The sequence below is a fragment of the Sinocyclocheilus grahami genome, unplaced genomic scaffold (assembly GCF_001515645.1).
Source record: "Sinocyclocheilus grahami isolate Dianchi unplaced genomic scaffold, SAMN03320097.WGS_v1.1 scaffold108.1, whole genome shotgun sequence".
Classification (NCBI taxonomy): Eukaryota; Metazoa; Chordata; class Actinopteri; order Cypriniformes; family Cyprinidae; genus Sinocyclocheilus; species Sinocyclocheilus grahami.
The window spans coordinates 476,294-493,758 of NW_015505287.1; the positions used below are offsets into that span (position 1 = coordinate 476,294).

The window sequence follows — 17,465 nt, forward strand, 5'->3', positions numbered from 1 at the left end:
TGTAAATAGCGAGAATTGGAACTTAAAATATAAGTGTGACTGAAGTTCTGGCCAGTTACTTACAAATGTAGTAGCCAAACTGAGTGAGTGAAAAAGTTCAACTCTGGATATAATGGAGTTCAGATTTGTTTTGATTTGTTGTTTTTTGGTGACTACATAAGTCCCATAAAATGAAATACATATTAACATCATGGTTTGCTTTGGTGCTGTCTTTTAATCAGTTTTGACATATTTAAAAGTTTTAAACGGAATCAAATAAATGGCTGTAACTAATTCAAGAAAAACATGGCATGCATCTAAAACTTGTTCTCTTGTTGGGATATTATATAGAAGGAAAACAATAATAATTAGTACAGTGTGTTACACATATGTTGTTCAAATCGGAATGTTTGGCTCAAAGATTTATATTGACTGAATTGGAATATGATGTGGATCTTCAGAAATGTGGCTTTAATAAAGACTAATTGGGAACAGGAATGACAACTGGCTTTCATCCCTCTTTATTTCACACCCCATGTTCTTTCTTCTTGAGAGTGAGGAATGAAGAGAAGGGATAGAGAAAGTGTTGCATAGGCACATTAACAGAAAGCCCTGCCAGAGGTCCTGAAAGCCATCAGAATATTAGGGAGCATGTGGCACTTTTCCAAGCCTGGCCTCAGCAGAAAACACGCTGCTAATTTATGCTCTCTTCCCTCTCACACATATGCTCCTACAAACATGCACTTTATGACATATCTTGCCTGCCTCATTCTTTGACCTCAGCACAATCAACCCATCACATTGTGCAATAATAGTTCAATTGAATGAAACAATTGAGTACAAACTCAGAAACGTAACAAAACTGACACTGATAAATGCAGGAAAGGCTTATTTTGACAGAACAATAACTAATTTCAAGCCAAATCACTGACTAAACTGAGTGTGACATTTTTTTTTTTACTTTGCTTCAGTCTGCAAAATCATTTAACATTCACTACATACATTTTTTATAATAAGGATACACACTCAGGGGTCCCAAGATCTGAGACCACTTGCAAAAAGTTATTATTTTTTTCTTTCTTTTTCTTTTCAATATACAAATTATATCATCAGCTATTTGAATGAAAAGTTGAGTTGTTATAGATTCCACAAGTGCAAAACCTGCCGATCATTGTTATCCAGCATGATATGAGAATGTTCTGAAGATCGTCTTGGGTTTTATAAATGGAAGAAACGCTGACCTTTTATTGAGTTAAAATGGTCAATGTCATACATTCGCTTTTTTCAATGTTACCTTTATTAGTTTTTTTTTTTTATATATATTTTAAACTTTTTTTTTTTTAATTCTGAAATCTCTCATTTCCAGCTTTTCATTTTCAAAGGGGTCGCAGACTTTGGGCCCACTGTATATTATTAAATTCTGTTTTTTTATTATTATTTAAAGTGCATTTGACGCAGTATCATTCCGTATCAGTCTCGCTGCACCATTGCTGCTCAATGCTGTCAGTTTTCTCGAAACACACAATGAATGGAAACAGTCTCAGCTACAGAGGCCCAATCACTGTACTGTGTCTAATTCATTCACTTGGTATTAGTATGTGCCTGGTGGCATCTATTGACAGTGACAGTGCTTTTCAGATGAATAGTGTAATAGTATAGATCGTCTCTCAAGAATTAACACAAACCTTAGACCAGTTTAAACAGCAATAACACAATGGCATTTTTTTAACAAGTAATTTGAAGCAAAAGCCTCACCGACATTTTGTTTGTGCATCTTCCCTTCTAAGCAGACAGAGACTCACAGACACATGAGTGACCTATTTTCTACTGTGCATTCATTCTGAATTCTCCAGCTCGAGCGTGTGAAGGGCTACATCATGCAGTGAAAGAAGAGGTTTACTGACCCTTCAGATCAGAGATTCACAGGGGCTTTTACTCACCTTTTTAACCTGGGCTTCTTTAATTTTCTCTAGCGCCACACGGATTTTCTCAGCCTTCGCTTTGGCAGCCTGTTCCTCCTGTGAATGACACAATGACATGTTAACAAAGACACACACTCCCATAGTATTCCACCAACAGTCTGCTAGTAGTGTCATCCATTACTGAGGTATGAAATCAGACAGGTGGATTTCTGTTTTACACTTACCTGCCCTCTCCAACATGCAGTCATCACATCCATTCTGACCTTTTAAAGCAATCCCTAAACCCTTGCAAAGTCTGATCAACCAGCAACACAAAAGGCAGTTACACGATCACTCCTGAACCATCGCTCATGTTAACGGTTCCTTAGAGAAATGGCTGTTCATACAAATTTTAAGAGATACACAGATTTGTACCAGCTCAATTGTTTTAGAAATCCATTAAATGAATGTTCTCATCACAAACGCCAGCTATGTCAAGGCCTGACAGGTACTTCCAGCTGAAGTTTCAGAGCTGCTGCAGAAATAACCTCTGATGAAAATCATTTAAACAATCCGAAAAATAAATCTAAGCTCAATTTGAAGGAGCGTAAAGTTGAAATGTGCATTGGCCGCGACACACAGATGAAACCGCTTCCCCTCAAGTATCTTTACACCCAGAGTACCTTACACACAACTCTACTCCTCAACATTGGGAGGGATTGAGACCTCCCCCTCTCTTCACTGTCTCTCTCCCTCTCTGTGAAACAGCTGCATGTCTCTGGTAGCGTGCCCAATCACAGGGTTTAATCCCCCTCACCAGTAGACCAAGCCGCCATCAGCTATAAAAGACCCTCTCGTACCTCTTCTCCAATCGGAATGTACATATAATTCTCGGCAGCCAATCAGTGAGGTTCGTTTCTTTGACTTCCTTTGCACTAGCCAATAAAGCTGAGGCCAAATGTAGATGACATTGTTCTCTGATCCTTTTTCTGTGGTTGTGGAAAAACACCCTCCCTTTTTGGGGGTACCGTGGGGATGAATAATATCTAGGCCTTGTATTTATTGTTTTTCACATTTTAAAAAGGGGGGTTTTATAAGGATGAGGGTTTTAAGTGACACTGTGTTTAAGTCAACTTTGAATAGTATTATGTCATTTTTTTATAACAGGATGAGCAGGTTATGGGCTGATTAAGAAATACAAAGTCAGAGGCAGACAAATAAAGATTTCAATATGCAAAGTATATGCAATGAAAAGCATATAATGAAGAGGAAGGAAGGAAAAAAGTGTGGTATACGTGATATGAAAGGACAGTTTCTCTCTCTTGACTCACTATGGCAAATGCTCTTTCTCTCTGAAAGAGAATGGGAGAGTTCTGCAAACAGCCGAGGCAGAGGCTTCGATAAAAAGCATTAAATTCCCTTTGAAGTCTTTTCCCCTTTCTCTGGTTTTCTCTCGGTCTGTGTTTGAGCAGAGAGTCTGCAGTGAGCCCATCAATACACTGTTTGAGAGGTCTGATGAAATCATGAGGAAAATGTGGGATTTCAAGAACATTCCGCCTCAGTTTGTGTAAATGGATAATGACTTTGTCTAATGTCAGGACAAATAAATAAAACTTAGCTGACTCTGCTTTATTTAACAACAAAAAAAAGACTGATTCCTAAACAACGAAACATGGGATTGAAAATCAAACTTAAACAGTAATAAAGAAAAATCTTTAGGATTCTGAAAAATTCGTACAAAGAAACATTTTGGCGTAAAATTTGTGCTATTTCTAGGTCACAAGAAATTCTAGAAAAATTCTCAAATCATGTTGGAATATAACATAGGACACATTTTGCACAAACTTCAAGTACCAGTTCAAGTGGATGCTCTCATTAAAGTGAATGGGGATGCAGCAAAAACATCGGAATTGAATTCAAAATAGCTATTTCTGTAAAAAACGTCACATACATGTAAAACTTTAATTCAAAAGCTTACTATACTATAACAACAACCGGAGATAATGTTGTAATGCAGCACAATGAACTTGAGAAAATAATAAACCATATCAATTTGGCTGTAGCAGCTTCAAGGTTTAACAAAAGCTCACACAACCTTGAAAAATCAAAGTGGCGTCAGATTTGGATTCTTATTATTTAGCTCCACGTGAGAAAAGCACTCTTACCCACAATGCTCTGCACCTGCAAAGCGCCTTTGCTGGTATGACAACATGGGAATTACAGTCACATGCATAATAATAGCTGTTCTCAGGAATAAATTAAAAGCAAGAAGTTATTCAATATAGAGCCTTTGTTTGAAGCTAATTAATGCTTATTGGAAAACAAATGCATGGCTGTCTATGCTGCATGGCTAACAGCATTATTGAAGGGATAGTTCACACAAAAATGAAAATTCCGTCATTGATTACTTCCTCTCTATTCGTTCCAAACCTGTATGATTTTCTTCATTGTCTGTGAGAAAATTTTATGAGAATTTATTTATTAATTTTTACTATACAATGGAAATCATATACAACATTAAAAAAAAATCTTCTTTGTGCTCTGCAGAAAAAAAAGTCTTACAGATTTGGAACAAAAAAAGCTGAGTAAATAATAAAAAATATATTTTTGGCTAAACTATCCCTTTAAAATAATACTGTTTAACACACAAAAAGTCAAACTGTCTGAGACACCACTTTCACACAAAAAAACCATAAGAATAGGTAAATTGGTTTCAGTTTTATATAGTTCTTGAACTGAAATGGTCCTAAAATGAAATTATATAAGTGACGAACAGCCATTTCTTCAGGGACCCAGCGATAACTTTGATAACTCACCAAAGCATCAAACACAAACACAAAATGCAGACAAAAACCCAGAACCTCTTAACAAATCTGTTTTATATACTAAACACATTTCTTAACCGAGGTCCAAAAGGATATTCGTAACTTTAATACTTTACATATCTAAGCCTACACATACATATAAATATATATATACACGGTATATATATATATACACGATAACACCTTTCTAACCTTCAATCTGTGAATGCTAATAACTGACCATTATGAACTAGAAAATCTGACTTGAATGATTTTTTAAAGAATTTTAATTTACTAAATTAAATTAAATGTTAAAAACTTTACAAAATAAAAGACATAATACACAACCCAAGCCTTCTCTTCAGAGAGAGGTGCTATAGGTTGAAAGCATTAAGGAGGACAAAACATTATAGACACTTTTGACTGAATGATCTGATTTTTTCTTGAAATGGCTGCACACATATGAAGATGGCAGCAAAGAGAAAACAGGAGATATAGCACTTTAAAAAAGTAAGGCAGTGTGGGTGGAGCAAAGTGTCAAGTCTGGCAAGAAGACTGAGGTTAAAAGGCTTTCAGTGAAGAACCAAAATAAATCCAAAAACATGCAGAGAAAGGAAAAGAAGCAAGCGAAAGGAGGTGTCACCTTGGTCAGCAGGTGAGAGGGTTTTCCTGCAATGTTTTTCAGAATCAGAGAGGTCTCCCTGTCCAGATACGAGTGCTTTAGGGTGCAGGGAAAAGACAAACAGAGATTAATCAGTGCAATGATTACAGTGATGTCAAAAATGATAGAAATACATACTTGATTGTGGTAAAGCACAGAAAGTGTGGAAGCATTGCCTGAGCACTGATTATTCAAAATCAGAAAGAGGTGGCATATAAAAGTGTGGATGGAAAACAAATATATAAAAGAACTGTTTCGTATATAAAATATTGTGATCACAGATCTCTTTTAAAAGCCTTTTTGAAAAAAAAAAATAGTTCTTAAAAACATACACAACATGCAACAAGTGAATCAGGGTGACAACATAAAACATAAAAAGAATCATAGCTCATTACTATTACTTGAAACCTATATTTAGATCAGAGTGTGTACATACGCACTAGTGTCTAAAAGTTTAGGTTCTGTAAAATTTCATTTGCATTTATTTGATCAAATATACAGTAAAAACAGTAATTTTGTGAAATATTACTGCAATACATTATTGAAAATGAAAAGCTGAATTTTCAGCAGCCACAACTTTAGTCTTCAGTGTCACATGATCCTTCAGAAATCATTCTAATATGCTATTTTTCTGCTTAAGCAAAAATGTATTATTATTGAAGTTGAAAAGTGTTGTGATGCATGCATATTTATGGGGGGAAAACTTTTTTTAAGGACTTTTTGAAGAATAGAAAGTTCAAAAGAACATTTTATTATTGTTATTTTTTTGTAAAATTATAGACATCTTTACTGTCACTTTAGATCAAATGCTGCAACTTTTTGAAACTTCCTGAATAAATAGGGTGACCATATGGGTCATTTTTACGGGACGCACCCTTGCCAGGATTTCTATATTGCCTAAAATATCCAGGTTTTGGCTGTTTGCACTGTGCAGATCGATCGATGTATGACATTATTTCACTAGAGCTATAGAGAGCAGAGCAGATGGCTCCTTATGCTTTCAAATCGCTCTCGCGGTACTTTGGTGTCATACAACGATCGGTGCACAGCTTCAAGTCGAACAAATGAACAAACAAAGACGTGCGCATATTTGCATCGCTTTGATCGGTCTCACCTTCTCACGCGTGACACGCCACGATTGGTCGATTATGTACAACACCTGCATGTTATTGGTCAAACTACTTTGGATGTTTTAGGCAATAGAAAAATCCTGGCCAGGATGTATCCCGTATAAATGGCACATATGGCCACCCTATGAATAAAAGTATTTTTTACCAAAAAACCCCCCCAAAAAAACATACTGATCCCAAACTTTTGAACAGTAGTGTACATTGGGGTTTTAAAAGTGTCAAAATGTTTCTAATTTGGCTACTTCTAATTAAGTAGTGACTTAATAATATTTGTACCTATGTTTAAAACAGATTTTGAATCCGTTTAATCAGAATTTTTTTCTGTATATGTCACAAAAAAAGAGCTTCACCTGTGGATTTTTGAAAAGTGCATACTTTTCAATCCGTTCAATGAACATGAGTTTGTTTTGACTGTCTCTGGTCCAGTTGAGCAAGTTCTCCACCAGGTTCTCATGGTCTTCAAAAATTCTCTCTGAGGAAAATGATTGAAAGAGTGAGCGAGAATGATAAGGCACAAACTCATAATCTTATTGTCCCTCAGGTTCACAGGATATCTAAGCATGTGCATGTGTCCTCACCCATCTGTAGCTCAGGGATGGTCTCAACCAGGGCCCAGTCCGGACTGTAACCGCAGTGAGATTTATCCAGCAGACTGTCCAGCACCTGCCTGACCGTCTGCCTCTCATCCACCATCATGGTCTTTGAGCTCTCATCTGACATATGAACACGTATCACCAGCTGATGAAGAAGATTAATAGAAAAGGAAAGTTTGGTTCATTCCAGTACATTTAATATTGAATACAGCTATATTTACACATGCATTTTCAAGGAAAGTCACATTCTGTAGATAAATATACAGTACATTATACCTACATATTAATTTGTTTTTACTAAAATAAACAAAAAAATGACTGTTTAATAACTTTCCTTGAAATGGATAAATTGAATGGGATAGAGAAAGAAAAGTAGCTAACAAGTGGCCTGTAAACAGTCACCAATACTGTTTGAAAATCATCCCAGGATGCATCTCATGATGGTTGGTTTGGTCAAGCTGGTTGCCAAAATACCCAGAGTTTATTCCCAAGCTATCTGTAATCTAACCAAAGGTTGGCTACTTTGAATAAACTACAATAATCGAGTACAGTTACACATGGCAACCTGCCAAATGCAGTAAAAATCAACTGTGGGAGTAGATGCCAGGTTATGATTTATATAGTATGTTCCATCACTTTTTATTTAAATTAAACTCTGTTCTATCTCTAGGAGGAGCCTTTAACATTAGCAAAGCAGCACAACAGTGAAGAGACTTTTTCAGTCTGTTCTCACTGCCTAGGCATATGATAAATTCTACATTTCCAAGACTTTTGTGCACCACTATACAGTCACCAAAAGCACACTTTATCATCTTTACTGTAAAACTGCCAGAAAATCAGCTGTTTGCAATGAGAAACACAAGCCGTCAATATATTGACATGAAGAGCATGGGAATGTTATCATCATGAAATTACTTTGGAAAACAACTGATCAATTTATGAAATGCTAATCTTCAACATGGTTTATCATCAAACATTTATTTTGAAATGAGCTAAATTTGGAATTTCCAACAAAATAAAGGTTGCTTTTTAAGAGCAATCACTGAGAATTTTCTAACAAACAGTTCAGTTTATGGCACTACTCTTTCGTTTCTTCAGAATTGAAATAAATATGCTGAAATCTAAGCAGTGACTCATAAAAACATGTTTGTTTCTTATATTTTTGTCATGGCTAATAAAACTTCTGGTAACACTTAGTATAGGGACCAACTGCTTATTAGCATGCCTATTATTAACATGTTGGCTATTTATTAGTACTTATAAAGCACATATTCTGCATGACCATATTCTACATCCCTAATCCTACCCAATACCTAAACTTAACAACTACCTTACTAACTATTAATAAGCAGCAAATTTGTAAATAGCGAGAATTGGAACTTAAAATATAAGTGTGACTGAAGTTCTGGCCAGTTACTTACAAATGTAGTAGCCAAACTGAGTGAGTGAAAAAGTTCAACTCTGGATATAATAGGAAGGAAAAAAGTGTGGTATGTGTGATATGAAAGGACAGTTTCTCTCTCTTGACTCACTATGGCAAATGCTCTTTCTCTCTGAAAGAGAATGGGAGAGTTCTGCAAACAGCCGAGGCAGAGGCTTCGATAAAAAGCATTAAATTCCCTTTGAAGTCTTTTCCCCTTTCTCTGGTTTTCTCTCGGTCTGTGTTTGAGCAGAGAGTCTGCAGTGAGCCCATCAATACACTGTTTGAGAGGTCTGATGAAATCATGAGGAAAATGTGGGATTTCAAGAACATTCCGCCTCAGTTTGTGTAAATGGATAATGACTTTGTCTAATGTCAGGACAAATAAATAAAACTTAGCTGACTCTGCTTTATTTAACAACAAAAAAAAGACTGATTCCTAAACAACGAAACATGGGATTGAAAATCAAACTTAAACAGTAATAAAGAAAAATCTTTAGGATTCTGAAAAATTCGTACAAAGAAACATTTTGGCGTAAAATTTGTGCTATTTCTAGGTCACAAGAAATTCTAGAAAAATTCTCAAATCATGTTGGAATATAACATAGGACACATTTTGCACAAACTTCAAGTACCAGTTCAAGTGGATGCTCTCATTAAAGTGAATGGGGATGCAGCAAAAACATCGGAATTGAATTCAAAATAGCTATTTCTGTAAAAAACGTCACATACATGTAAAACTTTAATTCAAAAGCTTACTATACTATAACAACAACTGGAGATAATGTTGTAATGCAGCACAATGAACTTGAGAAAATAATAAACCATATCAATTTGGCTGTAGCAGCTTCAAGGTTTAACAAAAGCTCACACAACCTTGAAAAATCAAAGTGACGTCAGATTTAGATGCTTATTATTTAACTCCACAAGACAAAAACACCCTTACCCACAATGCCCTACACCTGCAAAAAGCGCCTTTGCTGGTACGACAACATGGGAATTACAATCACATGCATAATAATAGCTGTTCTCAGGAATAAATTAAACTCAAGAAGTTATTCAATATAGAGCCTTTTTTGTGGAAAACAAACGCATGGCTATTTATCCTGCATGGCTAACAGCATTATTATAGGGATAGTTCACTCAAAAATTTAAATTCCATCATTGTTTACTTCTCTTGTCGTTCCAAACCTGTATGATTTTCTTCTCTGTCTGTGAGAAAATTTTACGAGAATGTTTTTTTTTTTAACTATACAATGGAAATCATATACAAAACTGTGTGGTTATCAACTTTTACCTAAAATATCTTCTTTGTGCTCTGCAGAAAAAAAGTCCAATTTGGGAAAAAAAAAGTGATTAATTAATAACATTTTTATTTTTGTTTAAACTATCCCTAAAATAATACTGTTTATCACATTGAAAGTCAAACTGCTTGTGACCAAATATATTTATTAGTTTTAGACCAAAGAGAGTCACTAGACCTGAGTTCACACACACACACACACAAACAGAAACAGAAACAGAAACTAACTATACAATGGAAATCATATACAAAACTGTGTGGTTATCAACTTTTACCTAAAATATCTTCTTTGTGCTCTGCAGAAAAAAAGTCCAATTTGGGAAAAAAAAAAGTGATTAATTAATAACATTTTTATTTTTGTTTAAACTATCCCTAAAATAATACTGTTTATCACATTGAAAGTCAAACTGCTTGTGACCAAATATATTTATTAGTTTTAGACCAAAGAGAGTCACTAGACCTGAGTTCACACACACACACACACAAACAGAAACAGAAACAGAAACACAAACACACAAACACAAAATAGAATAGGTCAATTGGTTTCAGTTTTATATAGTTCTTACAATGAAATGGTCCTAAAATGAAACAAGTGATGAACAGCCATTTCTTCAGGGAACCAGAAATAACTTTGATAATGCAGCTCACGAAACAGAAACAGAAACAGAAACAGAAACACAAACACACAAACACAAAATAGAATAGGTCAATTGGTTTCAGTTTTATATAGTTCTTACAATGAAATGGTCCTAAAATGAAACAAGTGATGAACAGCCATTTCTTCAGGGAACCAGAAATAACTTTGATAATGCAGCTCACAAAACCCAGCACCTCTTTACAAACCTGTTTTACATACTAAAAATCACTGTTGTATTTAGGATACACTTAAATAATAATAAAGAAAACAATAAGGACGAAAATTATGTTCTTTACATTTGTAATGAAAAACACATAAATTCCTAAACATACTACTTAATCTCTAAGTCAATATACTACAGATAAAAAAACCAAAAAAAAACACCTGTCTAACCTACAATCGGAGAATGCTAACGGACCATTATGAACTGGAACACCTGACTTGATGATTTAAAAATAAAATAAAAAATCCTTCAAGTTAATAATAAATAAAAGACATAATACATAACCCTTGCTTTCTCTTCAGAGAGAGGTACTGTAGGTTGAAAACGGTTATAGACACATTAGGTTGGATGATCTGATTAAATCTGTGCACACATTAAGATGGCAGCAAAGAGAAAATAGGAGATATAGCACTTTAAAAATGTAAGAAGGCAGTGTGGGTGGAGAAAAGTGTCAAGTCTGGCAAGAAGACGGAGGTTAAAAGGCTTTCTGCAGAGAAACAAAATAAACCAAATACATGCAAAGAAAAGAAAAGAAGCCAGCGAAAGAGGCGTCACCTTGGTCAGCAGGTGAGAGGGTTTTCCTGCAATGTTTTTCAGAATCAGAGAGGTCTCCCTGTCCAGATACGAGTGCTTTAGGGTGCAGGGAAAAGACAAAGAGAGATTAATCAGTGTAATGATTACAGTGATTCCAAAAATTATAGAAATACATACTTGATTGTGGTAAAGCATAGAAAGTGTGGAACCAAAATCAGAAAGAGGTGGCATTATGTGAATGGAAAACAAATAAATAAAAGAAGAACTGTTTCGTATACAAAATATTGCGATCACAGATCTCTTTCTGAGAATAAACCTCTCCTGATATACTACAGTTTTCTATTGTGTCACCCAAATTATGACGTTTTGAAACCTGGAATTATCACAGCTATAATAAGAACCAGTATTTTGAGAATGAACATACTGTGTACACATATCCCCTGTCATGCACAAACACACTTACAGTACTTTGATCCACCTCTCCCTCCTGTGAGGTGAAGTCAAGATGCCGTCTGGTAGCTTTACCATTGGCCCTTCGCAGTGAGACATGCTGGGAAAAGGGGTGTGGGAAGCAGTGACATCACATACAGAAAAGGTGCAAACATAAACACATTAATCATGCAGCAGGCAATGCAAAACAAGGCATGCACAAGCAAGGGTCAATATATGCCACCACTCTTGTCTTAAAAACATGTTCTGGTTTAACAGAATCTAATTTCCTTCTAATCGACAGTATGTCACAGATACTATCGATTAGCACAGAAAGCAAATTGGACTTGTCCCTCATTTTACAGTATTATAAGTACAATGGGAGTCTATGGGGCATGTTGCATTTTTCCGAAAGGGATAGTTCATCCGTAAAATGAAAATTCTGTCATTATTTTCTAACCCTTATGTCTTTCTAAAACCATGTTTTAAATTCATCTTCAAAACACAAATGCTATTTTTAATATTCTCTAATCCTTTTCGTTTCATCCACTGAAAGTCCATGCAACCAAAATGTAGAATCTTTAAAACGTTTATAAAGACATTGTAAAGTAATCCATATGAATAGAGTGGTTTCAGGTCTTCTGAAGAGCCACGATTGCTTTATATGATGAACAGATTTAATTTAGTCTTTAATAGACATATAAATATTGATCGGTGCACATACACAGAGCACATCAAACATGGTAAACAGAAGCTCAATCGTACTTGCGCGATATATGAGAACAAACCTCACTAAATGATGAAAGAACATTAAAAATATCTTCATTCATGTTCTGAAGATGAACAAAAGTCTTGTGGGTTTGGAAGAACATGGGGGCGAGTAAATGATGACAGTTTTCATTTTTGGATGAACTATCCCTTTAAAGGGCTTGTACTAACTGTACAGTTCTCAGAGCGGTCATTTTAGTAGTGGGCCTATAGTTCTAGGTGGATGAACTTCTAGTTAGGCATTAACAGTGCAAATCCTATGGGTGTGAGGTTGCTTCATGTAAACAATCCTTTGCAGGTAGCAGGTAGCTAATCATGTCCCTATCCGTGCATAAAAAGTTACTGGCTTTATACTGAAGTTTGACTTTGCACAGAAAGTCTGTAAGCAATTTCATCATACTAGTTGTGTCAAATGTGCAAGACTAATGCGAGTCTTTGGCTATAATTTAGAAACAGTCTGCATTTAACATTTACTCTTGCCTTGCCAGATAGAATTCCATTTTCAGATAGTGCCATAGAGTTTTCCTTTTATTGAACATGACAAGGGTTTTCAAGCTTTACAGACCAATGGATCCATGCACCAATATAATAAAAAAGATCAGTATCATTTTTAAAAAGACTTTCATTAAAACATCATATAAATGTTTCAACAATCTCTATGTGTTTTATACTGTATATCGTCCCTGCAGTACCTTCATGGAGCCCCTGGGTCCACAGAGCAGTGGCTGAAAACCCTTGTTTCAAATTAATATAGATGACATTATAGAAGCTATGTCATCTGTTGCTCCTGTATAACTTTTTTTAGTGTAAGCATACAGTTACAAGCTGTTACCAAAACCAACACACCATGCATTCAAATAAGTTAGAGTTGCATAGCCATATAGCAGAGCAGGTGTTATTGTCACAATGTACTGTTTACACTGACCATAGACAGTACACTGTCTGTGTCTCTACATGTCACATAATAATGTCATGCAAGATTACGACAGCAAGATTTGTGCACACACTCTCCCCCTCACACATGAAATCCTATCACGTTGTTCCATCTGTGAAACAGCGCTAGTTTACATATGAAACCACAGTATGTATTTTTAGCAGAGAGAAGTGCTCGGGTCTGTACATCCTGGTGCAGATGAGCAGCACCGTGGTTAGAAGAGTGGCGTAGTAGCATTTCTGTTTTATTGCACTTATTGCACTTCTGTTTTATTGTCTTCACAGGTTCTGACAACAGTACTGAATAACTATAAAAGCTGAGTGTGTGTGCTTGAGAGAAACTGGTTGTAAATAAGTGTGTGTGAGAAGTATGTGGGTAGCCAAGAGATGACTCAGCTTGAATGATTTAATGCTGAATTCAGTGAAACCTCGATCATCAAATTTCCCAAAACCACAATACAGACTTTACCCTTAACAAAAGAACAAACATATTTTTAAATAATAATCAGCAGTTAAGTTACTACATGTACTGTTTTGTATATGCATATTTTTTAATAATAATAAGCAGTTAAGTTACTACATGTACTGTTTTGTATATTCATATTTTTAAATATTAATAAGCAGTTAAGTTACTGGGGTTATTGGGATGACCAACATCAATTAAACCACTTTTTATTAGGTGTGTAATGGTACACATATTCCTACCCAAAAATTGTGTACGCATGTGTAGCGAACAAATACAGCATTGTTTTAACCACTGCATGAGTGGAACTTTCAGTTTAGACTTTGTCTCTGATCAAAATTAACAGTATATTAATCTTTCAAATGATGTCCATTTTTTTAAATTTAAACAATAAACGGCCGTTTTGGTGCTCTTAGATGTGATCACTAAATAAATGCCTCAGTTTAAACAGCAGTGCGTAGCGCGAGTGAGCGTTATCATCCCTTCCTCTTTACTACTAGTTTTATTGTGAAATAAACATGAATGAACATCTCATGCCTCACGTAATTGCTTAATCAGTGTTTCAACCGCAGAAAGACGTCAATAAAACAGCTTGTAAACAAAAGCATTTCATTTACCTCAGGCAAGTCATCAGTGTCCACATCTCGTTCACTAGAGAAATTAAGTCTAGAGAAGAGCATTTTGCAAAATATTAGGAAATATACTAATAAACTACTATTATAGTTTACCTGGCCTGTTAGTGATGTCTTAATTATTTAATTTATGTTTAAATAAATCTGTTATGAAACAAGTTGACAGCTATGGTGTAAATGCATATATTTCAACAACAAATAGAAATGTTATAATTTAGAAATTAATTTAAAAACTGCATTGTGCAATTTATATGTTTGCATTCAATTTTTTTTTAAGTTGAGTGTTGACTTAAAAAAAAAAAAAAAAAAATAGTAATTAAATTTAAATTTGGGCTCTGTTGTTAACTGTAACCTTAAAGTAGGCCTAATGTAAAAGGGCTCACTATAGTTTAGAGTATAATCCGAGGTAGATTTTTATCCCTAAGAAAATTTGAATTATAACTGAATTTATTTAAAGTAAGAGCAATTTTATTCAGTAAACCACCACTGATTAAAATTTTTTTTATATGTTTAGTTTTTCCCCCTGCTGTATCAAAAATGTACTTTTAAGTTGAGTGTTGACTTTTAAAAAATAAATAAATAGTAATTAAATTTAAATTTGGGCTCTGTTGTTAATTGTAACCTTATAGTAATGTAAACGGGCTCACTATAGTTTAGAGCATAAGCTGAGGTCGATTTTTATCCCTAGGAACATTTTAATTATAATTTAATTTATTTAAAGAAAGAGCAATTTGTTCAGTAAACCACCGTTTAAAAAAAAAGCAATTTTATGTTTAGTTTTTTTCCCCCTGCAGTACCAAAAAGACCATACCGAACCGTGATGTCAAAACAGAGGTACATACCGAACCGTATTTGTGTACCATTACACCCCTACTTTTTATAGAAAACTACAGAGTACAGTCTTCTCATGTAAGTGAACCCCATTCAGATGACTCTTTAACAATATTTATTTCTTAATGGGTAAAATTCAATTAGAATAAATACAAATTAAATTAGAAAGTAAAGCTGGCCTGATTGAGACCATTATCCCTGTGCTGACTGACAATGCTGCTCTATCCTTTTCTTTTGTGGATATTTCTTCAGATTTGAGCCCCTCACATCTGCTTTCAGTTTTCTCTCTGCTATGTCTCACTCTGCTGAAAATTCTCTAAGAGGTTCCCACAGTGAAAAGAGAAGCATGGTCTCTTATGCCTTATAAACCTTTAGGCCTCTATGGACCAGTCATGTCATGGTTACCGTCCAGTTCTTCTTAAAGTCTGAAATCTAAGCGCCAGCTATGACATAATTCAAAAGGGAAAAAAGATTTAATATCAAGCTTGAGTGTGTGTGTATTTGTTACCTCTGTGCTAGTCTGGCTTTGGCTCTGATTCTGTGATTGCGCCTCATTCTCCTGCCCTCGAATGTCCAGTGAATCCATGCTGGATGCCGAGGCAGAGTTGACGCTTGACCTGGACGAATGACCGATGGAGCGCACCTCCTGGTCACTGACCGTCCCAACCGATCCTGTGCGGCGATGGTGTGCGCTAGAAGGCGGGTGAGAGAGAGTTGCAGATGAATATGAGGAGGAAGATGATGAGGACGATTCAGAAGTCTGCCTCGCCGCCTCATCCATGCTCAGGGACGCCTTTTCTAGCTGAGCAGTGATGTCATCCAGGGAGAAGTTGGAGGCCAGGGGTCGTGACTGACTGCTGCCACCGCGTACGGTGGAGGCCGGAGAAGCTCTGGTGCTGCTGCTGGTGCTTCCTCCGCTGCTGCCCCCTCCGATGTGTTTGGTGCTGGCCGAGCGGCCTGTGGGTCTTTGTCTAGATTTGCCATCTGAGGGCTTGCTCATGGGTTTGCTGATAGTGCTGAGCTCTTGTTCTATTGAACACAGGTCGGCCATGAGGGCATCCAGGTCCACTGTCTCGCCTTGGTTAATGGCTTCTACATAGAGAGAGGACCATTTTAATTCATTAAATTCAAGTATGCTACCGTTCAAAAGTTTGTGTTAATTAACACTTTAATTCAGCAAAGATGCATTCAATTGATTAAAAGTGATCGTATTTGTTGTTAAAATGATTTCAAATAAATGCTGTTCTCCTAAACTTTTTTTCCACAATGCGAATTCGAATTCGAATGATTTCTGAAGGATCATGTGACACTGAAGACTGGAGAAATGGCTGCTGAAAATTCAGCTTTGCATCGCAGGAATAACTTAAATTTTAAAATATATCACAATAGAACACAGTTATTTTAAATGTGAATAATATTTCACGTTATTACTGTTTGTGCTGTGTTTTTGGTCAAATAAATGCAGCCTTGGTGAGCAAAAGAGACTTCTTTTAAAAACATAAAAAGACTTTTCAACTGCAGTGTTTGTGCATGCTAAACTATAATCACAAGCATTCTGCTCTTATGCTGGTGGTTTAATGATAATCCATGCCGCAACACCACCATATCAGATGCATGTTGAAGGCGTTTTGAGTGGGATTTTGAGTGATAATGAATGCTGAGTAATCAGAGGTGGTATGTGTCTGGGTGTAGTCTAACCGTTGATGTTGTACATAGAGAAACGGTAGGAGAAATTGGCAAGGTTTGTTTCCTGTCTGAGAGGAGCTTTCTGCACTTTCTCAGGACGCCCATCATCCAAACTCTACATTACAGAGAGACAGGGGAAGGTGATCAGGTAAGACGAGACAGACAAATCATAAACATAATCATCAATACAACACATCAATACAATAAAAAAAAACAAAGAATCTAAATTAGGTCTGTCAATTAATTAAAAAAATAGTAATAGAATACTAAATTCTGGCCTAAAATAATTTTCATGTTGTGGCCTCTAACTGATAAACAGCTGATATTAAAATGTTATACTATTTTGACTACATCAATTAAATAACACATTTAAAAAGAATAATCATGATTTTAAATGCTACAAGGGAATTTAGGCATCACATTATAATGTACAGTATGAAAAAATGTATATATTAATGACATTAGATCAGTGGTTCTCAAGCTTTTTGATTCTTAAACCCCCCGAAAAACTTTTTGCCTCATTACTTCTCCAGTTGTT

The 17,465-nt window shown here is 35.6% G+C and overlaps 1 protein-coding gene across 4 annotated transcripts in view; it reads right to left on the reverse strand.

Moving 5' to 3' along the window:
* The window catches only part of LOC107588825 (ras-associated and pleckstrin homology domains-containing protein 1-like), a 49,610-nt gene that overhangs the window by 13,212 nt on the left and 18,933 nt on the right, over window positions 1-17,465 (reverse strand). For 2 of the 4 annotated variants that reach the window (XM_016277045.1, XM_016277046.1), the window contains exons 3-6: window positions 16,940-17,042; window positions 15,750-16,333; window positions 11,649-11,735; window positions 1,920-1,997 (exon numbers count right to left, since the gene is read on the reverse strand). In XM_016277045.1, the coding sequence (XP_016132531.1) occupies window positions 1,920-1,997; window positions 11,649-11,735; window positions 15,750-16,333; window positions 16,940-17,042 (852 nt within the window). Of the gene's footprint in view, window positions 1-1,919; window positions 1,998-11,206; window positions 11,282-11,648; window positions 11,736-15,749; window positions 16,334-16,939; window positions 17,043-17,465 lie in introns of all 4 variants that reach the window. The other 2 variants (XM_016277049.1, XM_016277048.1) reach the window with 2 other exon arrangements.